Genomic DNA, 27423 nt, shown 5'->3' with positions numbered 1-27423 from the left:
GAGCCGCCGCCGAGCCCCGAGCCGCCGCCCGGCGCCGCCATGGTCTCCTGGATCATCTCCCGCCTCGTGGTGTGAGTGCGGGCGGCCGTGGCGGAGGGGTGCGCAGGCCGCCGCGCAGGACCCTTCCCTGACGGCGGCGCTGGGGGGGACGCGGCCGCCGCCCGGAGCGGGACTGCGGCGGTGCTGTCTCGGGGGGCAGCTGTGGGGCGGGTGCAGGGGTCCGCGCAGGCTGCCGCGGCCCAAGGGCGGTGCCGTGGGGAGGGGGGGGGGGGGGGCGGGGGCTGAGCCCCGCCTGGGGCGGTGGCGGGGGACCAGCGTCCCCCCGGAGCTCCCCGCGGCGGCGGCGGGCAGAGGCAGCCGGCAGTGCGGGACGCCGCGAAGCGCTGAGGGGTCTGTTCGTCTCGCAGGCTGATCTTCGGCACCCTCTACCCCGCGTACTCCTCCTACAAGGCCGTGAAGACGAAAAACGTGAAGGAATATGTGAGTAGGGGTTCGCCGTGCCGGCGCAGCGCCCGCCCTGCCCCCCGCGGCCTGCCCCCGAGGCGGGGGCTCTCGGGTCAGCCGGGCCGCCGGAGCAGCGGCCCCGACGGGCTCCGGAGCAGTTGCCGGGGAAGGGCGCTCACTGAAATGGGAGGTTTCACACCGTAGACGTGGGCTGTTTTTCCTCAGGCGATGCTGAACGCGGAAGGGAAAGTGGGGGTAAACGCTGCAGTCTGCAAGCATCTGAAAGTGCAGGACAACTTCTTCCCTCTAACGTTGTCCTTGCTCTGTGTCCTTTTGATGCTTTTTCAGCACTACTTTTGATTTCTTCCAAAAGGCTGAGTAATTTTGCTTGGTTTGTGTCTTCCTATCAACCTTGTTTATGATCAGTGTTTTCTGTTGGTCAAGATTTCATCCTCCTTCCTTACTGGAATCGTTTCCCCTTCTCTGTCTACACCGTTGTTACAATTACCGTATTTAAAACACCAGATGCTTTTTAGTGATGTGGTATGTCCTCTTCTTACAGAGGGGGTGTTCTAAGTTGATCAGTGGAGACAAGAGCTGTTTGGCTTGTGGGTGGGATGAGTTTCCATTTATCTAGAGAGAGGAATAACCTGATGGAGGAGAGAGGTAACTTGGGTGAATAGGATATAATTTGTCAATATTGCTTTGTGGTGCAGTCTGAGACTCTTCATCCAACCGGCTCTGTTTGCTCCTTGCAAAATGACATGTCAGCAATAAATATTGCAGGATATAGTGCAGTATTCCTCATTGTGTTTTATGTATCTATGTATCTGCTAATTGCTTTTATTATTATTGCCTCCATTTTGCCTAATACTGAAGTAAGATTTACTGATAAGTAGCTTCTCTGAAATCTCTCACCCATTGGGATACCTGTTTGTCACCTTTGATTTGTCATTATTCACACACTTTTTCATACAAGAGCTGATTTATGTTGTTGCATTGAAGAGTTAACCATTCATTTCATAGAGTTGATTTAGAAGTCAAGTGAATGACTCCTGGTCCTCTCCAAACTGATGGTACAAGAAAGTAAAAAAGGGCAGGAGAGCGCCATAAAATACAAGTTTTGCTACTTTCTGTTGTGAAAAAAATCCACAATAGAGTGGAAATAATTTGAGCTACTAACCATTATCTTCAAAACCATCCACTGTGGTAGAGGAGTTGGAGGCAGCGTGATTTAACTGGGTTTTTTAGAAACTTTTGGAGGGCCTTTCAAGAACAGATCACCGAATTTTCCAACACATGAAAGTTTGGGGAAGGGTCTGCTTTCATAACTGTATTTGTTGTAATGAAGGCTGTCACTACACTGTTCATATAATTTAATATATGGATAATGTGTGGATTTAATATGTGGAATTTCCTTGATTCGGTTTAGCTCTTCTTTCCCATTCTTGATGACACTAGAGTGTTAAGTTGCTTTTAGCAAAGGTGACCTCTTCTTTCCATTTATCTGCTACTTACATTTATTTTTACTTCTTAACAGCATAGAAAACTGGCAATTTCCCTTATAAGGTATTGAGTCTTCTGCTATTGGAAATTTTTGGGTAGCAGTTTTTATAATTCAGCTGATACCTCTTTGGGAATAATTGGCTTGTAGCTGAGAGACTTGTTACTAAAACAGCAGAGTGTGAGTGTGTGTGTTTTAGGGGGGAATTGTTTTATGTTTGCTTTGAAAGAAGTACCTGCTGCTCCAGAGAAAGGTGTGAGGAAGTAGGGAGATGGACGATAGGCATACAGATGTGCCATAATAGCACAAAGAACACTTTGTAAACTATACTCAGGACCTTAAACAAGAAGATAACATTCATGTGGCATGTTCTTTGCTTTCTTACCTCTCTTACTGAGCCTTTATTTAAAAAGAAAAGAGAAATGCTCATGTAATTTCTGGGAGTAATGGTTAAGGCAAAGAATGCTTATTCATGAGTTAAAGCAGAATACTATATCTGTTGGTTTGTTTTTTTCCTTTTCCCAAGAACAAACTTTAAATCAAGAAAATATAGGGCTACAGTTGAAACTAACCTTTTCACCTGTGTGTGTGTATATATATATATTTATTATAGTAATCATCATCTGTGAAAGTCTATAACTTCTTAAACTGAGCTGCTTACTCTTTTTAGATAGCTTATTTGGGACTTTGACACTGCATCATGGTATTGCTACAGGGCATGCATTCGTCAATGTATCTGTTTATCTGTGTGTCATTCATCTACTTAGAGCACATTAATACTACATGTTTTCCCAGACTATGTGGTGTGTGACCCTCTCCGTTACTGATTATATATGCCTTCTTGTCGTTAAATTCATCTTAATGTGTGGAGATGATGAGTCATTTTTACTGAGAAGACATTTCGCTTTTTTCTGGCTTCTGATGGATGTGTATTGAGTGACTGCTCTTTTGCAGGTGAAGTGGATGATGTACTGGATTGTGTTTGCCTTTTTCACCACTGCGGAAACACTCACAGACATTGTTCTTTCTTGGTGAGTTCCTTGGTGGCATGTTTTTTTTTGTTGGTTGTGTTGTTTTTTTTTTAAAAAGAAGAGCAGAGTAGTGTTAGGATGCTAAGAATAAACTGTCTCTCCTTTAGAGGTTTTTCAGTCCCTATAAAGAGCCAGCAGGTTTGTAGATATTGTGGGTAGCAGCTGCTGACCTAGCTGTTTCATCTCCTGTACTTGCAAACAGTTAGGATAAATACACAGTATCTGTAAGAGGATCTTCATCCATTCATAACGTAAAATATTTTTGAGAAGCTGTTAATGTGAACTGGTAAAGTTTGAGAATTGGTGGTCTAAAAGACACTTAAAAAAAAAGATGGTAGAAGGAAGGGTCCTGTTCTACTTTGTGAGCCTGTTGTGCAGAGGAGCAGATCAGAGGCATGTCTGTGCTGAGTGGTGTTTTGCACGATGAAAGTCTCTTCCACTAGTGAGGGTGGGGTGGAGTGGAGTTGGGGAAGCAGGTTCTTAGTCCTTTCAGTGCTCTGTGTCATACTTGGCAATATGGAGGCCTCCAAAAATGACAAATCATCGTTACATGCCTTCAGCTGAACCTTTGGAACAGGATAGCTTCAGTTTCTTCATTGCTTTAGTGTTTGAGCTTTGCATACAACTCTGAAAGAATGCTAGTCAAGAGTTGTGTCTTTTAAAGAAACATTAAATGGCTACATGTGCCTTACAAAAGTGCTCAGCAGTTTTGCCTCTACCTGCATAAACTTTGAAAAGCAGACAAAGATCTAAAAAGTACAAGAGCTTTGGCTTGTTCACATACGTAAAATGGACCACCGAAAAGAGAAATCTCTTACTGCTAATAGAGACAGCAGAAAGTTTTCATTCACTTATTTCAATCTCTGCTACTGTATCTTCCCAGAGACTTTATTTGGTACAGGTTAGAGATGAAAGACTTATGTGCTGCCTGCTTTTTCATTTACACTGATACTCCTTTTGTGTCTTATCTGAGGAGTACCTGCTGGAAATTTCAGAAACTGAGCCATCAGCCTTAGCAAGAACTTGAGATTTATTAAGATACGTAGTTGAAAACTTTGGAAAATGAGAGGGGAAACTAATGTAATATTAACATCCAGTGGTTACTCTCTGAAGAAACTTCAGAATGATGAGAGTAGCTATCAGATTGTAATTTGGTGTGTTTGCAGGGCTGAGAGATGCCCTGTTTATGGAGTTTTCATGGCTATGGATGAAAGACTAAATGAGACTCGAAGAAGGTATGTCCTAGGATTCCAAAGAGGGTTCTGCTATTCTGACCTGATATATTGATTCTTTTGTTTCTGAGCCTTTATCTTGCCTTTTCTCTTTCTGCCTATGCTGCTCTCTGCCAGTTATCTCCATCTGTCTCTATGCTGATCTTGATTCCGGTTCTCCATCTTTCTCTCTCTTTTTCCCCTTCCCTCCTTCTCTCAGGTTTCCCTTTTATTTCGAGCTGAAAATCGCATTTGTGATTTGGCTGCTCTCGCCTTACACCAAGGGCTCCAGTGTCCTCTACAGGAAGTTTGTGCACCCAACGCTCTCCAATAAGGAGAAGGTACTCGCTTGTTGTTAGAAGATACTGACCTGTCTGGGAGCTGACTGACTTCTAATTCAGTTATGCCACAATAAAAACTGAAATGCGTGGATCACGCTTGTGCTGACATTAGTGGATGTAGAATGATTCTGTCTCTGACAACGATGTCGTACTGCAGCTACCTGAAGATTGTAATGTAGCCAGTAGATTGCCTAACGCTCAGAAAGCACGTTTGGCTAACCCAGTGTCGTGAGCCCTTATTGTCGCTGTCAGTAGTTAAGCTCTTTGAATCACGATAGGAGCAGCATGTTCTGTAGCCATGCTGGTTTTTTTCACATTATCAGTATAAGCAACTGCTTTGTTTCAGTTGTTACAATTTGGAGATAGCATACTTCAAGTAAAAGTTGCGTTTGCAAGCTTTCTGTAAGTAGCAGAGAAACTGCAGTTACGTAGTCAATGACAGCTGATGCTGGTAGCCTGGAAAAAAGCATCCAGATGAGCTTTGGGTTCTTAAAGGTGATGGTGGGGGGACTTTGATCATGTTTGTAACGAGGAGCTAAATGCTATGTTCCACATTGCCTTCCTAGGAAATTGATGAATACATTACTCAGGCTCGTGACAAGAGCTATGAAACCATGATGCGAGTTGGCAAGAGAGGGTTAAACCTTGCTGCCAATGCAGCAGTTACTGCAGCTGCAAAGGTAATGGGACACCTTCTGTAACATTCAGGAATTCCCCAGCAGTTTGGTTTTGTGTGCCAGCAATTAATGCTGTGGGTCTGTTGGGGATGCTGGTAGTTACTCACACCAATCTACCTTTCCTTCCCTCTAGTCGTCCTTGCAGTTAATTCCATCCTTTGATTTACAAAAAGTGGAGGGAGAGTGGAATGGATTTTGCTTTAATCTCTTCCCTGTTGGTCTTGGGAGCATAATTTTCTGTTTCCCTTCTTTTTTTTTTTTTTTTTTTTTTTTCAGGGTACCCTAGTGGGGAATAGGGCACCTTTCCTCATCTTCCAAGTGATCCCATGTGAGATGATCTTTGTGAAGGCAAAGTGCCCTTGATCCTAATTTTTATGTCTTCTTAGGGCCAGGGAGTTTTGTCTGAGAAGCTGCGAAGTTTCAGCATGCAGGATCTCACTCTAATCCGAGATGAAGATACTGTGCATATGAGAAGCCGTGAGCCACAGCTGCACCCCTCTGGTGGGAGTCTTCTTGAAACCATTGAGGATTCAGGTACAGAACACCCCTGCTAGGCCGTTATATGAGGCCTCATATGGTGAACCAGGAGAGGAGGAGGGGTTCCCTGGACTTCTAACGCGTTGGGTCTCAGAAGGACTACGAGATTCCAAATTATCTGGGAGCAGTTGCGTTGTCTTTCCTAGTCCCTTCACGTCTGCTAACACATCTCTGTACTTTTTGGATTATCCTTCTTAAGGATTGTTGATATCTCCCTTTCATGTGGTCCTTCAGGATGGGCCATTTTAGACTTCATGTGATTTTTCAAAGGTATTTGCTAAAACTTTCTCTCTTATTCCTTAGCTTCCTGTTACTCCTCAGGAGAGGAGAGCAGTGTGGCACAGAAGTCTAATGGAACCCCATCGGAGACTAGAACAGACCCATCAGATGAAGATGCAGGAGACAAACTTCCTAAACGTACCCAGAGTCTCAAAACTCCTAAGAAGGTGATGAAAGCTGAGGTGAGCTGGTGTGTAAATTATTTCCAGCACAGACACTGATCTGTGAGCTTCGTTGGAAGGCTCTGGCTTCATAGTCTCGGTGCGTTAAAAAGCTGTTTATATAAACTTTGCTAGACTAAGGCTTTGCTAGTTGAGTCCTACATCGGAGGACTTGCTGTCTATTTGCTTTACTAGTCTCTAGGTTTTTTATTTTTATCATGCCTGTAAACATCTGTCATAAGCCAGGACCCAGCTTTGCTTTCATTCAGGTTTTGTGTTGAAGGGTAGGGCATTAGATATTTTTAACAAGTTTTGTTGACTATATCCTTTCTCCTGTCTGTTACAGTCTGAAAAGGTTATCAAACGTTGGAACAGGCTGCCCAGGGAAGTGGTGGAGTCACCATCCCTGGAGGTATTTAGAAGACGTGTAGATGTGGTGCTGAGGGACATGGTTTAGTGGTGGGCTTGGCAGTGCTGGGTTAACGGTTGAACTTGATGATCTTAAAGGTCCTTTCCAACCAAAATGATTCTGTGATTCTGTGGTTTATCCCTGGAACAGCCACTTTCTCCTCATCTAAAATGCAACAGTTCTGTACCCTCTTAGGCCTTTCTGGACTTCTGCATATTAGATGTGGGGAAAATGTAATTTACCCCTCTGCACCACTCCTCATCCCCCCCGCACCCTGCCTCCCTGGGGTTTTATCTTGAAGTCTGGGTAACTAGTCCTTGTTGGGCTGTCCTCTCCATATGCCCATGTGATGGTCCAGGATATTTACAGCCGTTCAGATGGGACATGAGTTGCTTGTATTCTTATTATTGAAACAAACCATACATGGAAATAAATGCAATTGTGTCCGAGAGCCATTTAGCTTAATAGTCTTTTTTCTTCATCTGTTGGTGTGTTTTGTAGAATATGCTTCTTGAGGTGCTGCTTTCCAGGTTTTGACTCTGAACTTGAACATTTCTTGGTTTGATTTATACATGATAAAATGCTTCTCCCTTTTTGTGAAGCTGGCGTCCTATTTGCTTGATTCAACCCAGACTCCTAATTTTATTTTTTAATTTTATTTAAGATAAAGAGTGTTATATAACTGGCTCACATTGTCCAGCTTTTCAGGCTAAATACTAAATAATTTGGAGGAAAGTAATTGCTTATCATTTTAACTCATACTGTTAACCTGATTTTACAGTGTACGGGACACCTTTGCATGTGTTTAAGTACTCTTTGTAACAGAATCGCAGAATAGTTGAGGTTGGAGGAGACCTCTGGAGATCATCTGGTCCAACCCCACTGCTCAAGCAATGCCATCTAGAGCCGGTTTCCCAGAACCATGTCCACGTGGCGTTTGAATATGTCGAAGGATGGACATGTATGTCTAAAGATGCATTTAAAATCAGCCTGGATATTTTTTAAATTCCCAAGGCTTGCTTCTGAGTTGATCCCTCTGCTTTCCTCTCTAGCATACTAGACAGGAGCAGGGAAACAAGAGGAACAAAATTTGATTCCAGGCTTCCTAGTGAGAAATTTTTAAAGTGAAATTGTGAAAAGACAGTAACAACTCTTCCATGGTGTTTATTGTGAATACAGAAATTCCGATAAAGCCCTTTACAGGAATATTGTTTTTTTATGCTCAGTCTGTTTGGATCTTTGGTTCAGATGTAGGAGTTGTAGGAGGTCTTAGCAACTGAGGTCTCGGAGATTGCCCAGAAGGGCTGAATGCATCGTAGATCATAGATGAGCTTTTCTTGGCAATATCTAGAATGAAAGACACTGGAGAAAAGTGTGCAAAGTAGTTCAAGATGTTTCTACGTCTTTCATAGAACAGCATTTGGGATGGCAGTCAAGAAGCAGAAAAGTTATAGCAGTGAAGTGTTATGTGAGTGTTACCAGCTAGAAATATTGCGATGTCTAATCTTTTGTCGAGACAGCTGACTTCGATTTTGTTGTCACACTTGTCCTGTTTTAGAGTGTCTTCCTCTCGTGGTTGCTCTTTGATGGATGTGCGCAGAGTGATTTGTTCGCTAACCAAAACCAAATGGAATGGTTAAACAACAGATGACATGAGTAGGGTCATTGTGTTGTAGGCGTTTTGTCCTATTTTCACTCTGCATTCTTGTATGTTTCTGTTAGACGTTTAGGTGTTAAACTAACCTAAGATGCCTCTTTTTCTTTCTCCTCAGCTTCCGGTAAGAAGTGTGAAAGCCCGCCCTAAGAAGAAAGCTGCAGGCTCTCTTGCTTCTGTCGAGTCATCCTAAGGAGACCTCCCCCTCCCCAGCGCCTGTCTGTGTCCCAGGTTTTGCCTGTCACTTTTGAGGGGAAACTCCCCAAAGGAAGGGAGCTGAGATTCATATACATAACAGATACTGCTTTGTAGAGCTCATTCCAAGGCAAGGGGGAGGCTGGGATTCAGAAGATGGAGTAGAGGATACATATCCTCAGGAATTTTCTCCTTTTCATCTCTCTGTTGGAGGGAATGCTGATATGTCTGTACATAGCCTGTTGCTTTGGAATTCCCAATGTATAACTCTAGTTGAGGAGAATCTTTGCTGGAAGAACTGACTAGGGTTAGTGACATCCATTGCACAGAAGCTGGGAAAATATTAGACGCTGGAGTTCCACAGGGGTGGGTGGCTCCCTAAAATGTCTTATCTTGCTGTGGGTATTCTTCTGCAGCTGTGTTAAGAAGTGCCCACCATGATTCATCCTCCTTGAGAATGGACCGTACCTGTCATGTCCATCCCCTTTGAGAAGGTGACTGAAATTATGTATGCTGAGTGCTTTTGAACATAAAGGACTAGCTTGTGGGAGGAGTATGCTAGAGTCCCATTACTAGTACTGGAAGATGAAGAGGTTGTTTTTCATTTTTATTTTTTCTGGAAGGTGAAGGGAGATAATTGAAAAACTGAGTAATGAAGAAAATGTGCTGTTATATGCACTTGTGATGGAGTAGATAGAGGTGTCTGTAAGAGTTAACTATTGAGAAGGAAAGCTGGGCATCTGTAAGATTTTGGCTCTTTTTGAAGCTGCTTGAATTTTATTTCAGATTCTGTTGTTCACTTTGATTTCTGTGAGAGCATCAGAGTGAGGCGAGTCCAATGCAGTGGGAAAAGTTGGCAGGGAGACTGCCGCTTTGCCATGTAGCGGTTGAACTCCGTGTCGTTCTGATGCTTGTTACTATGGACAAATTCTTTCATTTTAGCAGATGTCTGGGGAAAATCTGGCTCAATGTAGTCTGTGGGCATACTTGAGAATTTCAGAAGCCCTTATCTCTCAGCTTTAGGAGATCAAATCCTCAGGGCATGAGAACTGATAAACAGCTGATGTATGAATTTTGCTAATTCCAGGATTCCATTTATGGGGGACAAAAAGCAGAGAGTAGGGCACAATGCTGTGATTAATCAGTCCTGTTGCTTTATCCTACTGCAGCCCTTGCAGAAATTTTCTGTCTGACCATGTGCCGTGTTTATCAATGTCCCGAGACTTGAGCAATATGCAACACTTGGGCCAGAACTACATTGAACGTAGAATATGTATCATGGGAGTGAAATTGCAGTGCTGCAGAGAAAATTTGCATCGTGCCAAGCCATGCTGGATTCTAATCTGTTGAACGTTGTTAAGGGGAGATCCCCCGTACACACGCCAACAGAGTCAGTGGGAATTTATGAGGTGAGTAGGGTTCCTGTTGAGATCTATAATGGGGGAGCACCATTATAGACATGGTTGTCTGAATGAATACTTGATGGTCTTGATCTTTACTGAAACTAGTTATCAAAGGAACCTGGCTCCTCCCCTACTGAAGACCATTCTTAGCTCTAGGTGCAGCCATTTGTGTTTGCCCACGTCTTGCTGACGCATTCCTGAAATTACGGTGGATTCTTCACAGAGCCCACAGTATTTTGCTGTTGACAATGTGTAGAAGCGCTTCTGCAAGTAACATTCCACAAGTATTTCTTTCCTAAAGAATAGCCCTTCAAAAGTTTGTAAAGTTGAAGATTGGGACTGTTTGTTTTTTCTTGTTTCCCGTTGTCTTGGTGGCAAATTGTTATGAACTGACTAGTTATTTTAGAAAACCAATTAAGCTGGTTTTACTTTTATTCGTAGCTTTTATAAATTGAAGTCTTGACAGACCATGTCAGAAACTTGCATCTTGTCAGAAATACTTGTCCTAAATAATCCACAAGGCCTTATCCAGAAGCCAGTAAAAAAATCTTTGATTTGACTTAAGAGTTTCACAAAAAAAACGAAGTATTTTGTTCTTTTTAGTTTGTTACCAAACGTTGTATACCTGTCTCACTAGTACCTGCAAAGGCATGTCCTGAAGCAGGAATTCTTTCTGTTTCCAAAGGAAATTCCTCTCTCCATACAAGGGTTAAAAATCTTTACTGATTATGTGGAAGATTCAGTTGTGAGGAATTACTGTCCTAGATTTTACTGTGCTGAACAAGATAGAACCATTATTCTCTATATACCAAGTATCTGTATGACCACATTCCTTGAATTTTTTTAACTAAAAATTTCCACAGCAAATTATTTATGTAAATCATTGTGAGGGACTTGATTTGGAAGCCAAGGATTGGTCAGTCTCCCCTTATACTGATCTTCATGTCTTTTCCTTGTGCGTGCATTGTGATAGTGTCAGATTACTCTGTTTTCATACAGTGACTTTCCAGAATGTTTTCTACAATCAGTTTATTTGTAGTAACTCTTCCTGCTTTGAAACACGGGAAGAATTTCTGAAGACTCAGTTTTGGCATTTGGACTTACCTTTGTCTGCCTGAGCTAGGTCCTGTGCTAAGTATCTTTTACTTAGCATTGATGCTTGATGTCACTAGCCTGTGGGTACGTCGCGTCGGTCTTACTCTGACTTTTGTTGTACAGGTGAATTAAATGACTTCTGGTTGTAAGAGTCTGGAGCAGAGTCTCTACTGTATCTAGTGGGCCTGTATCTAGTGTGTGATATGAAGCTGATGATGTCAAGCAGCAGAACTTACCCAGAGCAAGAACAATGTCTTAGCATGGACACCATTTTCTTCTTCCAGTACAAATGTGGCTGCTAGATCATGCTCTGCTTGATCAAAACCTCTGCAGATCTGCCACCACCCACGTGACCTCTTTCTAGTGAGTTTCTAGATATAGTTCTGCATTGGATGGCATGGTCTTGCATAGAAATTCTCTCGTTAATGAGAACGCTGAATGTGCTGTTTTGATAAAATGCTTTTATCAGCTGTTGTTCAGTGTTTTCAGCAGGAAATGCTGGAATGTAGTTTCTCTTCAGTATCATCTGTGGACTTCACTGTGCAATTAAGCAAATGGTTAAATCTTCACCTAGCAGTAGAACCCATTGTGTTCAGGAAGTGTTTATACCCCTTTCCTAATATGCCTGGGCACAGAGAGAAACGCCGTAAGAGAAAACGATACCTGAAGTGGGGGGTGGTTTGCGTGTGTCAAAATTTTTGTGCCTAAAAATTATCCTAAAATACCTGCATCATAAGATACAAAGTGAAGCCATGACTGCCTTTTGGAAAGAAATGTTGTAGCTCTACGCTTTCTAATACTACGAATCAGTGTTCTGCTGTCGGAAAAGAAAATAGTGAAATGTGGTTTCCCTTCTGAGAAACTTAATGATTTGCTGCATAAAAGGGAAAAATGTTTTCTTGCTTGGCAGTATCCTCCATGGTGGGTAAGAAATAGGAAAATATAGGGGAGACTACTATCAGGTTTTAAACTCTACGCTTCAACTAAACATCTTAATTTTTTACCGTTCTTTATCAAGTTTCTGATTCTCTAGCCTTAGTTTCTGAGTCTGGGGGACTGATTTCTTTTAGACTGGATTAACTTCCTTGGTAGGTAGAGGGTATATTAGAGGGATGCTGGTGTTCTTAAAATGGCAAGGCTTGTTTTGGGGAAGCTACACCTTCCCCCATTTTAGTGAACCGAGTTCCATTCATTGTCCTTTTGCAGTGCTGAGCTTGTTTTTTTATATGTCCCTCTTGGAAGTGTGACTCCCTCACAATACACAGCCAAGTAATTTCTGCCTTGAAAAGCAAAATTTATAGAGAACCCTGACATTCCAGAAATTTTTATTTATTCTTTGCCATCTTAATCAGCAGGAGATATAGTGCCTTAGGAGGAAAGTGGGATAACTGTGGAATGCTCTGCTGGTTCTCTGACCTGGACATAGCATTGTATCAAGGAGGCTTGCATGTTAACTGTGAAGTGTCATTGTACGCTTGAGAGCAGCTGTTGAATTGAGCTGAGTTTTCCTGTCTGTCCTCCAGACTTGCATATAATGCTGGAAAGCGTGGCTTATTGCCTAAGAGAGAAATCTAGGGTGGAAAAAAAATATCCTTCTTTCTGATGGGGACACTATTGTCACATTGCTCTGCTAGTGGCTGGGGAGATGCTGAATTGCATGTCTCCATGTAACTGATCAGTGCTGTAGCTTTTCTTGCTTTACCCACTAAGAATTTGTAATGTGCCACCTGGCTGAAGCATCTTGTGGTGCTGCTTTCTGAGTTGCCCTGTAAAGTCAGATATGTGGAAAACCAGAAAAGTATTGTGAAGCTATATGAGCTCATAGAATCATAGAGTTGTTGGAGTTGGAAGGGACCTCTGGAGGTCATCCGGTTCAACCTCCCTGCTCAAGCAGAGCCACCTAGAGCCAGTTGCCCAGGGGTTCCTGTGTGCTATTTGTGGTCTGGAGTCTACTGATTTTAATGTTTAAGAGCTGGTATGTGCAAAAATGCATATGCTGTATGGCGATGTGCTTTACTTTTACTGAGGAGAAAGGATTCCCGGCCACCTTTTGTCTGGAATTTGGCACTATTACAAGACACTATAAACATAACTCAGTCATACTGTGAAGAAGCCTAGAGGCTTCAGAAGAGATCTTAAGAGGTGTGCAGGGTAACTTGTGAGAACAGTTGGTTTGAATCATAGAATCATTTTGGTTGGAAAGGACCTTTAAGATCAACCTGTCCAACTGTTAACCCAGCACTGCCCAGCCCACCACTAACCCTCAGCACCACATCTACATGTCTTTTAAATACCTCTAGGAATGGTGACTCCACCACTGCCCTGGGCAGCCTGTGCCAGTGCTTGACAACGCTTTTGGTGAAGAAATTGTTCCTGATCTCCAATCTAAACCTCCCCTGGCACAACTTGAGGCTGTTTCCTCTTGTCCTATCGCTTGTTACCTGGGAGAAGAGACCAACTCCTACCTCGCTACAGCCTCCTTTCAGGTACTTGTAGACAGCAAGAAGGTCTCCCATGAGCCTCCTTTTCTCCAGACTAAACACCCCGAGTTCCCTCAGATGCTCTTCATCAGACTTGTGCTCCAGACCCTTCACCACCTTCGTTGCCCTTCTCTGGACTCGCTCCAGCACCTCGATGTCTTTCTTGTCATGAGGGGCCCAAAACTGAACACAGGATTCAAGGTGCGGCCTCACCAGGGCCAAGTACAGAGGGACAATCCCTGCCCTAGGCCTGCTGGCCACACTATTGCTGGTACAAGTAAATGAAGTAACATCTTGAACAGTAAATGAAGACAAACCTGCACAGCAGCTAAGAACCTGTCTTGTGAGATAGAATTAGAGTCGAAAATGAGCTGTGTACAGTACAGAGTTGTCCAGGAGATACTGCTGACTTTCTGATCCTCTGATCTTAAACTCTGCGCTCTACAGATTAGAGCCTGATTTCTCTCTTACAGCACTTCTCTCTGTATCTTACCTTTCTAAGCTGGGCTTGAGGTATCTGCATTGAGATTCTTGAACCTTTCATCACTTCAGAACAATAAAGTTTTAATTTTACCTCAGCAGGCAGCTGATCTGCAGGGACGACAAGATGAATATCAAGTACCTCACATCACTTTGTGGTAGATGTGTTATGCTGGGGAAGCACCAGCAGGGACTTCCAGAGGATACATTCATCTAGGAAGTTACCCCCCGCCACAAAGCCTCCATTTTTGGATGAACCAAATGCTGGACTTTGCTACGGTCATATACGCAGCTGTCTGTAGATTCCCAAAATTCAGTGTCAGAATTGCCGGTGCTCTATTTCTGGTGAGATCTGGAATCAAAATAATATGAAGTGAAAAGAAACAGTGGCAAACTGACAGGTTTTTTTCTGCAGTTTTGCAGGTAAACTTAGGTCTTTGTTGATGCTTTGCCTAAAATCTTTCCATAAACCCCTTGCAAGCAAACCGGTACTTCCTTGCTCTGTTTCTCAGCTCCTATCCTTTCATGACCTGATTATGTTTCTTATGTTTTCTCTTGTTAAGCAGGGGACTACTTCTCTTTTGCTGACTGTGGAGACACGAAAAATACTGTCTTTTAGAGCTGAAATTTAGTCTTTTTCCATTATTTAATCCTATGACTTAGAATAATACAGTGACTTGTACAACAAGGCCTAAGGCTGGATTCCCAGGTGGAATCTGAGCATCTGTTGCCAGTAGCATAGTTTGGTGTATTTCCCTTTTCTTGCAGTGGATTCTGGCTGAAAAATGCTTACTGCAGACCCTTTGGACAAGAGCATTCTGTCTGCATTTAGCCAAATAATGTTAGAAGTAACGTTTGTGGGAAGGCTGCAAAAGTGAGTGGACTCTAAAGGAGCAAGAGTTGAAGTCTTCTGTAATATATAACTGAGACTATTTGAAAAGATTTGTGGCAGCAGTAGAAATGCATTGCTATACTGACTCATCAAAGATGGGGAATTAAATTATATTCTTTGCAGCAGGTCAGGGAGGAGCTTTAGGCTCGATGGCAAGCATATAAATTTTCTACATACCAGGGAACTAAGTTTTTATCGTAACGAATGCTCAGTAACTTACCAAAAAGAAGGCATGTTGAAAATTTTTGGTGACTTTATAAAATTAGGAGGTAAATTATCCTGATCTTCAAACCTAGTACTTAATACAAACCTTCTGCATTCATGCTGCTGCCTTTTTGGGAAAGCACTTAGTTGATGGACTCCTCACTTTTGACTCCTCTGTTAGGTTATTTCTCAAATGTTGTGAATGTCACATAGAGATAAATGAAATTTTTATTTTGACATATGACCATGAATTCATGTCTAAATTCAGGCATGCTGAGCTATGTACGAGACAGTGTTGGTTGAGTGAAAGCCCAATAAGAAAATGGAGAAGCTGAGACAGATCTAGCCAGGTAAAGATGACTGAAGGACCTTCCTTGAAATTCAGAAATTAGAGACTGCGTAGCGATGCTTGGTTTTGATTCAACATTTTCATTATAAAGTTCCTGTTAGCACAGTGCTGATCTAAAGGCAGTAAGGTGTAGGGAGGGTTGTGAATTGCTTTTTGCCCACAAGAGGGTATAAGCATAACATACGTTCACTGAAAATGAGAGAGGCTTGTTGGATAACAGTTGAATTATGACAGGTTGTACATCAGTATTTCCTACGTATGAGAGTGAACGTCCTGCTTAGAAAGGGGGGGGGGGAGGGAACAAACTGGGACTTTAATGGAAAAATATGAAGTAATACTGCAGTGAACCCCTGACTAAAAAGGCTATTTAAGCTTGCTGGGCTTTCTAATTGAGCCACTTTCCAGTGAGGCGTGCTGAGACAATAGTGTTAGAGAATAACTGTTCTCAAATCTTTTTGTTGTCCATTCAAACCATTTTGTAGCTGCAGGAAGCAGCTCTGTAAATGGCAATGTTTGTGATTTATTCCCCCCTCCTTTGCAATTAACCAGTTTTTGTGTGTTTGTGTACTTCAGTAGTGTTGCCCTAATTTATACGCTGAATTTTGTAGTATTTCTTGGTAAGAATGAGTAGTTTCTTTCAATTGGATCTATATTTTGAGAAAATAGAAGTTATTCTAATCTAAAAATACAGATGTATGTAATGGTTACTATGGTAATTTGTGGCCATGGCAACAGAGAGTTAGCATTCTGAAGAACAGACAGGGTCTTTCTTTTATTGTTGTGTTTTGGGTGTTTGGGTTTTTTTTAGTCAACAACCTAATTAATGGTGCAAGCATTTCAGGAAAAAAAACGCTTTTTATTTCTTAACCATACAAGATCACATGGGTACAAGGGATTTTGATATTGTCTCACGTAAGATTTTTATAGAAAAGCTGATGAAGTACAGGCTGGATGAGCAGACAGTGAGATGGATTGAGGACTGAACAGCCAGGCCCAGAGGGTGGTGATCAGTCCCAGGAGGTCTAATTGAAGGCCAGCAGCTAGCAGCATACCCCAGGGCTCAGTACTGGGTCTAGTCCCGTTTAACATCTTCATTAACGGTCTGGATGACAGGGCAGAGTGTACCCTCAGCAAGTTTGCTGATAACACAAAACTGCGAGGAGTGGCTGGTGTGCCAGAAGGTTGTGCAGGAAGCAGCAACAGATACATAATCTGATCTTGCATCTCAAAATATTTGGAAATCCTAATAGGAACATAATGAGACAGTCTGAGATTTTTTCTGATGTTAAGAAAGACGAGGTCTTTTATCTGCAACATCATAGATGGAGACTTTTACAGACTGAAGAAAGGTCCAGGACATACCAGGAGGTTACTGTAGGAAAGAGAAAGAGAATTTAGAATAGGGCTGGGGATTCGTTATTGTCAGACTTTGGAGAAAAAAAAAAAAAAAAAAGTTATGTTTCTGTTCCATTTTTCTATCATATAATCAGAGTTAAGTAAACAACATAGTGCTTTCAGGCAGTTGCTGAATTTCAACTACAAGTTGCGGATTGCCCTGACGTAGTTTGAGACCCCAAGAGCATCTATTGCATTATAGGAAACACTTAGTAATAATTTAAAGAGTTATATTCATAGGAAATTAATATATTATTGAGGGAGGTAGGAATGGACTCTCATGACTAAGCCTTGTATTTTGTGAATGGCTATCTGCCAGCATAGAGCTAATGTAAAGGCTGTCTACTAGCAACACTCAGTGTCAGTTTCATAAGGAAATGTGCTGGATATAAGTTTAGCCGAAGCCAAATCACAGAGTTTTCCAAGCTTTCTCTTTTTGTTAGGCCCTCTTGGGGAATTAAGCAACTGAATGGAAATTACAGTATTGCTGCTATCACTTGGTTATTTGGGGCAATTAATATCTTGAATTAAATAGAATCTAAACTGCATTTAAAAGCCAATTTTTGTAAAAGCCAGCTGTTGTGACCATCCTGTATTTGCCACAGGAATACAGTGACTGATCAGTGGAGCCACTGTGGTGCTCAAAGGCTCTTGCCTCAGGAAAGGGAAAACAGAGAAAAGGCCAGCCCAAACTGAATTGGTTCAGCTAGTCCAGTCTTCTGTCTCTGATACTGCTCTGTCCATTTGATGACCAGTGGGCAGTCTGGAATTGACACACACATTGGAAAAGCCTCTTCCTGACACTGTCACCTTTTTACCTATGCTCTGAAGCACGGTGATGTTAAATGACTGGTTACTGGGATTTTCTTGGGAAAGGGAGTTTTTTGAATTCTTTTGCTAGTTTTTGGTGGAGTCATTAAAAGTTTGGTCACTTGCTGCAGTATAATGACTTAAATATAGAAACCCTAAGGCATCCTAATCTCGTGTTGTGCTTGCTTTATTACCCAGACTCTTTCTAGGTATCTTTTTACATTCTCTTTTGTGAAGACTATTCAAGAAAATCATGTATTCTCTCTTCAATATCTTGCTCTATTGCTCTCATTTATTTTCTCCTTTTTCAAAGGACCTGTTATTTTTTTCTTCCATTTCTCCGTAGATGATGATACAAAATGTTTTATCGATGCAGGTATGCTTTCATTCCACAGGGTGGCAGCTAATCCTTATTTCCCTTCTTGGTTATTTTGACATTTCTGCTAGAAGCAGCTTTCCTGGCCAAGTTCTCCTCTGAGGCATAAAGGTCATGAACCTGTAAATACAGCCCTTCTGTTGGGGTTAAAGAGTATTTGGAAAAGCTTATTATATTGTGTCTGTTCAGGCTGTGTCAACTTGCTGAAGATTATAGTAGCTGACAAGACAAAAAAGCATCATCCAAAGACTGAATTTTGAATATTACATGTTGCTACTGTTTTATGTGGGTCTCTCTTGTAAGTGGTGCTCCAAGCATAACTGAACATAAGTATATGGTGGCACCTCTAGGCAAAAGTTGCTTTGATAGAGGCTGAGTTATTGGTGTGAGTGGGGGAGAGAGGTTCTGGAAGTTATTTATTCACTTTTTACTTCTGGTTGATTTTGACAGATAAATGTCTCAGATAATTTGAATTGAAATCTACATGTGTCATTAGAATAGGTTTATAGGTTTGAGTTGCAGGTGTGGCTTTTTGTTCTTTGCTATTGAATTTACAGTTTCCTTCCACCCCTTGCCCCAGTTTCTTATTATTGATGCCTGTGAATATTTTTCTTTAGAAGGCTACTGTTTTGTTATCTTCTCAAACTGTGCTCCTAAATTGTTTTAATTTATCTCCATGTCTTTATTACGTGTTTAGTCTTCTGCCTTTCCCCCTCCCCACTGTTGAATAAAGATATGAAAATTAATACAGAGTCCTGCTATTTCTGCCATGTAAAAATCAAGGCAAGCTTTGAGAATCTGATTCGTCCTGGCTTTGTTTGCTCACTTAGATGTTCCCTCTCAATTAGGTTGTGTCCGCTTCCCAGCTGTTAACTGAGGACTTGGATTCATATCACAAGTGTATTTGTTAAGTTGCCTTTTCTCTCCTGCAGGTACAGATCACTGTAGAATCAAATGCTATTACTGTTACGCATCTAGGAGACCTACCTAAATTGCAACTGCAAAAAACTTCTGGGGCAGACAGAGGGTGGAAAGAATTTATATGTGCAAAGTTAGAGGATGATGAATATCTGGTTTTGGGTGCATGTGCAGAAGCATGAATGTTTAGTCAGTACTACATAGCTACAACACCTAGGCATGAAATATTAGATTGGTGAGGAAATAATTGCAGTCTTGCAGGTAGCAAGAACTCATCTTACTTACTGAAAAGCCTGTGGTGCAGACAGAGAGGCTGTGTGAAATTAGAGGGGGAAAAAAATAGTCTGTGAAAAGAATTTTCTGTGGTTATCATCAACAGTTGGTCTTCCACAGGCCCTGCTAGCCAGTAAAGTGGGTAGTCAGGGCTAGCAGTTGTAGTGACTGGAATACGAGAGGAATTCAGCTAGCAGGGTTCTACTGGCATCTTTCTACTTGGTGTTTTGTGTAGTACTGAGGTCTCAAGCTCATGGGCTGTGGTCTCCAGCTGGGAGTTAATAACAGCAGTAATAGACTTGAGTCTCTGGTTTTGATTGAGTTGAAATCCTTTTTTGACTTTGAAATTCAGCTTAGCTTTTTTTTTTCTTTTTCCTTTTTTTCCCCCCAAGTGTAGTTTTCCTTTGGGACTCTTGTGTAGGTGGAGCCTTCCTCTTTTCCTCCCTCACTGTCAGTTTTTCCTGCCAATGCTATGAATGTCAAACCTGCCAGCCTTCTGCCTCCGTGGATGTCCTCATGCAGGAGTCGGATTTGCTGCTGCTTCTGTTTCAGCCCGCTCTGAGTTAACATTCCCAACGGCAGCAGTGAGAAGCTGAAATGTTTAGGTAGTAAATAGAAGGTGTTTGTATTTCTGGGCATATGCAAAAAATATTTTGTGCTTATTTTGCTCTCTGAATATGTCTGTGACATTTCATATCCCCACTCTTCACAGAGGACAAGTGTATATTCATGTATTCATTGTACACTCAAATACGGTACAACAGCACTTGACCTATGCAGAATGATTACAGGAGCAGTTAATGAGTTGCACAGGTTTGGACTTTGAGGTTGCCTGTTTGCTAGAACACTGGCAACTCTTAAATTTCAACCTCTTCTCCTCCTGGGCTAGCAGGCTGAAGTGTAAAGTACCACTGAATTTGTGAGTTGTAGATAATAGGTTAGAGATGACTGGCAAGCAGCTTAGTCGGCTAGCATGGCGATGGGATCCAAAAGGATTATCTCCAGAGATTATTACCTGGTCAAGAGCATTTGTCCTGGTTTATGATGTTGACTCACTAGAATTGTCATTATTTAATAATGTGGATAACTCTGAGGCTTTGGAACCATTCTGTGCGTTCAGTAGGGGATCTGTGCAATTCTCATCAGCCTGACTTCCCACAGAATGAGAGTGCAGTTACCTGTCCTGAGTTGGCGTGCCTCTTTTCTACCAGTTGGAGAGGGGGATGATTTGTGTTCTTCCTAACATATAGAAACCATTAGAATTGTTTCTAAATCATAAATGTCATTTGGCTACATAAGATAGGGACCAAAATGAAAACAAGGATACAAAGCAATGAACTATCTTGAATATGACACATTTATGCTTCTGCCTTTTATTTGGCATGTGAAACCAGGCGTCGTGTTCTTTCTAATGGACCATGCTACAGGCAATGATCAGTGAAACACTAAGTTTCGTTTTAGAGCCTCTTAGTCTGATGGCTGTAAGTGGTAGTATCAGGGGTGCAGTGGTATATCCATGGTGTTCTGGTTTTAGCCTTTAAAACGTGTACTAATTGTTATATTTCATATAATTGTGCCCAGCCATTTGGCTGCTTTTTCTCTAATTGTTTTGGTTTTCTTGTGTGTGTTTTATGAAGAGCTTTTCTTGGACGGTGTTAAGTGGGCAAAGACCCTTTTAAGATGGGTACATGTAAAGAAAAGGATCAGAGATTCTTTGAGAGAAATGAGGAATTATTTCAGGGAGTGTCTGTTTAAACCCTCCAAACAGCTTTTGCATATTTGTATATTAGTGAATTACAGGTGAAGGAAGCCAAAACTTCCAGTTACTTAGCACCAAAGAAATATTGTTACTCTAAACTCCAAGAAAGCTGGAACAGTGAAACCTGTGCTAACTATGGACAAATAAACACAGCTTTTTAGTTAAAACTTTATTAATCAGAAGAAATTCTTCAGCACACAATCTAAATAACTGTGATTATACATATCAAAACAGTTTTCCTGATAGACCGTACAGGAGTAACGTGGTTCTGGTAGGAATGCAAACATGCTGTTGCTATGGAGCTTCTGCCATCATCATAGTAAAAGACACTGCAAATGCTGCCATACTGAGCTTGCAGAAAAAGCAGTCATAATCTTAATTGATTTTTACAGAAATCATTAATTATATGTTCTAGCAGTGAAACAGGAGAAACAGTCCCACCAAAGTAATTTGGGTTCTTTTCAGAAAGTGAGCTAACTCATGTGCCAGGATTTATGGTAAATTTCCATGCAACAGGAAAGCAAAAGCCAGAAGCAGGGAAACAAGACCTTATCAATCAGCATGTAGGTACAGCAAAGCCAGTGACCAAGAGGAACATACATTGGTTGAATGAAGTCACTGTACACAGATGTACACATCTGTGGTAGAAGAAAACACCCACTCTGAAGAAGTGACTCGAAGGAAGATGTTAAACACAAATAATTAGAACTATGAAGTCTGGAAAATCCTGGCCTATTTAGAACTACTCAGAAGAAGAAAGAAGTAATTGAATGCATTGTTTAGTTTAAGTTACTCATTTAATCCTAATTTGACACTGTCGTTCCTATAGTGCATGCATCTCAACCATGCATCTCAGATGGATTTGTGGACACAGCAGACGGTATTTTACTAAACTTTACCTACCTAAACCTTTAAATATCATCTTATAAAATACACTCTGATTTGAATTTTGTGCATTTTGCCTGAATCCTTTTTGGTGCAGAAGCGTTCAGTGATGAACGTAGACTCCTTAAAAGTAGAATGACCTTTTTCCCGCATGTGAGGTTATGCAAATGAAAATCGCATACTGTGATCTTTTCTTTCTGCCATAATATATATCAAATATTGATCCAACGTTTTCTTACTGCTCAGTACATCTTGTTTTCTAGAGTTCTTTCCAGGTGATTAAAGACATCGTTTCTTCTTAGAAGATAGTCCTTTCAAGTTGCTTTTTTCTTTTCCTTTTTTTTTTTTAATTCATTTATTGCCATGATTTTCCTTCAACCCTCTGATGATGTCATCTTGTACCCCTGTAATCAAAAGGAATTCAGCTGTTAGATATTGTAGATTCCTTTGGTTTTCATATCTATGGTCAATAGCTTTTACAATGCATATTAACTTGCATTACTTGTGGATTTAATATATGATTCACTAATGACTCTGAAGTGTGTCAGGTTTTGAAGTATTCTACTCAGTTCATTTTCAACAACACTTCTGTTATCTTTATAGGACTTTCTCAACATAATTGTTATCTCAGAAAATTAAAAATCCGGTTATATAAATGTGGTAAAAGTTCTTAATAAAATTGCTCTGCTCCTTTCCTTCTGAAATGGCCTGTAAGGGAGCTTAAAGTGTATAATTTCATGTCATATATAATAGGCATACAATGCACTTATCCCAGCATTCCCAGAAATCATTTTCTTTCATGTAGGTGGGTGCTTATTATGTGACTAAAGCTTGAAAGTCAATACCATGTCTTCCTCAGTGTCTGTGAGTGTACTGCTGGCCTCTCTCATGCAGTAAATTCTGTCAATTTGTTCTTATTTGCCTGTATTGAATGCAGGGGGCTTTGACTCCCCCACTCTAGTTACTTTCATAAATATGTGTATATGTTTAAAATATGTTTACAAAGAAATAGCTCATGTGGGAAGAATGTTTGTAAGGTCCTTGACTGCTGCTTACCAGTGGATCCCATGATTTCATCTTTGTCCCCGTTCTATTTTACTGTGAGTTGAAAGATGACATGTAGCAGAATCACTTACACACGGGACACAGATTGGTACCTTCCTATCTGTAGTCCTGTGGGGACTGCTGCTGGATTTTAAGAGATACGATGAGGCGTTCATTTTCTTGAAACTGGTCTTTTCCATTGAATACCATTTAATTTGTGGTGAGGCTGGTCTCTAAACTCCGCAGTGTTGTGAAAACCAAAATTAGTCTGTGGTTGTATACTTGTTTTGAGCCTTTCAGTTCTTTCACATGTCTGTTTTTTCAGTTAGTAGCCCTGTTCTAAATACAGCTTTTTCCTTGATCTCTTTCATGAGACTGTGACAAGCAAGGAACAAATTTCATTAAATTGACCTTACAGAGATCTTAATTGCTTACTCGTTTAGCTTGAGTGTTACTCACTATGCACCTTAAAATTTGGCGTTATTTTTTTTCTAACTGCAGAAAAAAAAAAGGGTTAAACATGGGAGATGCATTTCACGCTGCTCTGGAAAATGCAGTTTCGTCTTTCTAGTGAGCTGCCTAATACATTGCGCTGTGAAATTTCCATCCTTCCCCTTGTTACTGCACACAAAGCAATTATTTTTAGTTTAGCTTGACAGGCTGGTAAAAGGAAACCATTTGAGAAGTGAGGAGGGCTGAAGTTTTGTAGAAATTCCAAGCAGCTCTGCACTGAATCATCAGTCCCAAGAGCACAGAGATATTCCATAGAAATGTCACAAAGACCTTCTGGCATATTAATCAGGAAGCAGCAACGAACTTTCAGTCAGGTTGATTTTAGAGTTCTTCCTCAACTTGGGATAAAACCTCCTAGCATTCAGTAATAGAACAGTTTAAGCAAACCCACGATTAAGATAAGGGATACAGTCCAGACCTGGGCTGTTCAGTCATGAGATGGAGGGGAACCTTGCCTCTAGCGATGTGTTTGTATTGTGTTTTAGTTTTATTACAGTGTCGCTTCTTTCCTTAGCTTTTACAAGCTGGACTTAGTAAACCCCATAAGTCTACCACTATTCTAACTACTGTAAGACTTCTCCTATCCAGGAGATGGTGATTTTTAACTTACTGCATACTTAAGCATTGGTTTATCTTTTAATATTCTAAAGTCATTTTTGCCTTCAGATTTTCTTTGAAGCAGGACTTGTGCTTTATGTTGGAAGTTTTGGCACAGATCAACCTTGAGAAATTAAACAAAAAGTAAATAATATACGTTCAGGAATCTGCTTGAGAGGTAGGGCAGGAGATTAGCTAGCTAACATGTCTGTAACATTTATTTTTCAAAGTACTTAAAATGTTATTGAATGCAATGCAAAAAAAACCTCCTGTTCATGTACCATTTAAGTTGAATAGCTAAAATAAAAGTCAGGAGATGCAAATGGAAAGGTTAACAGAGTGAGTGCAGTACAGCCACATTGTATTTCCTTCTGTTCTACTACTTAAAAAGTGCAAGAGGAGGTATTGTTAAACTCATATAATATGAAAATTAATTCCTTGGGCTTACTCTGGGAATAAGAAAAAGTGAATTTAGCTCCTTTCATTGCAACAACCTAAGATTTGTCTCTAATACATGGGAGTTTTTAACATTATAATTGCTAATTTGTGGAATTCACTGCTGCAACACATCTAAAATTAAGGGGTTTATCAGATTTCAATTATTTGTTCTGTTTTATAGCATACATGATAATTCAAAGTTAAAATATTACAGTAAATGATAAAGAAAAAAAAAATGCAGGAAACAACTACTGCTCTTCCCTCCCTCCCCCATCCACCTGCAAATTGCAAGAATTCTAGAAGACCAGGCCATAGACCAGGCCCAATGTATGGTTAGTGCTCTACAGATGCATAACTGTGTCTTTGTACTCTACAAATATATAACCCAGCATTTGGCCCAAAGCTCTTATCATAGAAGGATCTAGGTTGGAAGGGACCTTTAAAGATCATCTAGTCCAACCCCCCTGCTGTGGACAGGGACACCTTTCACTAGACCAGGTTGCTCAAAGCCCCATCCAGCCTGACCTTGAACACTTCCAGGTTTGTGGCATCCACAGCTTCTCTGGGCAACCTGGGCTAGTGTCTCAGCACCCTCATTGTAAAACATTTCTTCTTGGTGGTCCAATCTAAACCTACCCTCTTTCAGTTTAAAACCACTGCCTCTTGTCCTGTCACTACAGGCCCTGATAAAAAATGTCCCTCTGTCTTTCGTGTGATCCCCCTTTATATACCGAAAGGCCACAATAAGATCTCCCCGGAGCCTTCTCTTCTCCAGGCCGAAGCATGCCAACTCTCTCAGCCTTTCTTCATAGGAGAGGCGTTCCAGCCCTCTCACCATTTTCATGGCACTCCTCTGGACCTGCTCTAACAGGTCCGTGTCTGTCTTGTACTGGGCACCCCAGAGCTGGACGCAGGACTCCAGGTGGGGTGGGGTAGAGTAGAGAGGGAGAACCACCTCTCTCGACCTGCTGGCCACGCTTCTTTTTATGCAGCCCAGGCTACAATACGGCTAGATGGCATCCCTTCCCTGTAGCATATCAACTGCTAGACACAACTCAGCTTGGTGTCATCTGCAAGCTTGCTGGGGGTGCACTCAATGCCACTATGTTATTAATAAAGACATTGAAGACTATTGGTCCCAATATGGACCCCTGAGGGACGCCTCTTGTTACTGATCTCCATTTGGGCATAGAGCCGTTGACTGTAACTCTTTGGACGTGGCCATCCAGCCTGTTCCTTGTCTATTGAATAATCCATCTGTCAAACCCATATCTCTCCAATTTAGAGACAAGGATGTTGTGTGGGACCATGTCAATGGTATCAAGCAGAGCAAGTGCAGTAAAATTGTGAGGTCACCACCAGTAATAGCAGAATGGCTGTTTCCTGAAGATTATTGCAGAGAACAGAGTCATGTTTTCTATCCCACAGCCACCCAAGAACCAGAAATAGCACAGTGTTAACTGAGGTGAGTGGGAAATCTCAGGGCAAATATTCAAGATGGTTTTGATACGGTCTTGATACAGCTACAGTATAATATGCTATGAACCATTCTTGCCTCAGGCGACACCAACTTGCTAATCAAAAGCATGAGAAAGATGGCTTCTGTAGCAGATAATTCCATAACGGCAAAGTGCCTTGGATCTTCTTTCACCAGCTTTGCAATTGCTGTGGATAAGGACAGGATTACCCAGGCCTTATTTAAAAAAAAAAAAAAAAAAAAAACACGGAAATTTAACTTCAGTCAAAAATTAAACTCGCTACTTATTGCTTGCTTTCCAAGCTGCATAGCTACAATTTCATTGTTGCTTTGATGTCTGTATCTCTGGATTGTCTGGTTTTGGCTTGGTCCTTCACTTGTGGAAGAAACTGAAGCTAAGTCAAAGGAAGAATGTGCATTAAAAGAAAAGACCTAGTTACATTTTTTCCCAAGTAACTTGCCATGTAGGACTTGAAAAAAGCGCAAAGCTGTTCTGTTTGTTTTATGTATGGCTTACTGGAAGATAGACAAACTCTGATGTCAAATGTAAGCTTAAACAAGACTCAAAGGTAAGAGAAAGAAGAATTTATTTTTTCCCGTCTCTTTTCCTGCATACTGAGAAAATTGACCTTTTTTGTTAGTAATTAGGTCTGGTAATTTATGTTATTTTTCTTACAGCATAAAAATGTTCAAATCTAATTTCCTTTTTACAGTGACACAAAGTGTCGGCTCTAGCTCTTTGAACATAAATAAATAAATATAATTTCTTTCTACTAAGAAAATAAGTCTGTTATTTGGTGTTTTGAGTGTGTTTCCCTGAGAGTTCCAAATTAATTTTGGAACTCTCAGGGCAAATATAATCAATCCATTTGTCCATACTGTGATTTATGTATATAACATGAAACAGAGAATATGTCTGGTTTTTAACTGCAAGATCATAATAATCTAATAAAGCATTGGGTAATATAATAAATTCGTTATGCTACTGAGAAGTATAGACATGAACTCTTTCTGTACATCTGAAAAACTTAGCATTAGGCAATAATAGTGATTCTGTGAATAGCCACATCATTTTATCTTGGAGACAGATGTTGCATCTGTTCTTCTCTGAAGGTTACCCAAAGCAGTTAACAGATGAGTTTGAGTCATTTGCTATCCAAGAGTAATATGTTGCTATCTGAAGAGATGAGAAAGCTTATATGAAAGCTTATATGTTAATCCCTTAGAATTAATTTCATTCAACCATACTGAATGTAAAGTGAAGCATATCTGAATAGCAAGAAACAGCTTTTGCGAATATTTAGTAAGTTAATTTTTTATAAAGTAAAATATCTGGAGAATTTAGAATATGCAAGAATCAGAAGGTACTGATTGCCTCTGGAAACTAGCAGTAACATTTAGGATGGCTGCAGGTTCAAATCTAACTCAAAGCAGCTGTGCTTGAACATAGTTACCTGTTTTTTGGATCTGAGAAGTGAGCTAGAGCTAACTGACTGTTTACATTGCTAAGTGCAAATATGCAGAGACAGGTATATTTTATAGATGTGCAAGAAAACCTGGAAAATAAATGTCAGTTAAATATCACATATAAT

At 40.9% G+C, this 27423-nt stretch overlaps 1 protein-coding gene across 3 annotated transcripts; it reads left to right on the top strand.

Annotated features, from left to right (window-relative positions):
- Nucleotides 1-21: 21 nt before the first annotated feature.
- On the top strand, nucleotides 22-8441 carry REEP2 (receptor accessory protein 2). 3 transcript variants are annotated; one of them, XM_068409132.1, is made up of 8 exons: nucleotides 22-71; nucleotides 408-480; nucleotides 2903-2979; nucleotides 4411-4531; nucleotides 5098-5211; nucleotides 5601-5742; nucleotides 6067-6206; nucleotides 8367-8441. In XM_068409132.1, the coding sequence occupies exons 1-8, from the start codon at nucleotides 40-42 to the stop codon at nucleotides 8439-8441; spliced, it is 774 nt and encodes a 257-aa protein (XP_068265233.1). In that variant the 5' UTR covers nucleotides 22-39. The 3 variants fall into 3 exon arrangements, with proteins under 3 accessions (XP_068265233.1, XP_068265232.1, XP_068265234.1); XM_068409131.1 differs by having other exon boundaries at nucleotides 5595-5742; XM_068409133.1 differs by lacking the exons at nucleotides 5601-5742; nucleotides 6067-6206.
- Nucleotides 8442-27423: the final 18982 nt, after the last annotated feature.

This window comes from Nyctibius grandis, chromosome 10, assembly GCF_013368605.1.
Source record: "Nyctibius grandis isolate bNycGra1 chromosome 10, bNycGra1.pri, whole genome shotgun sequence".
Lineage (NCBI taxonomy): Eukaryota > Metazoa > Chordata > Aves > Nyctibiiformes > Nyctibiidae > Nyctibius > Nyctibius grandis.
The sequence above is the reverse complement of the archived record's forward strand: the minus strand, read 5'-3'. Positions and strand labels throughout refer to the sequence as shown.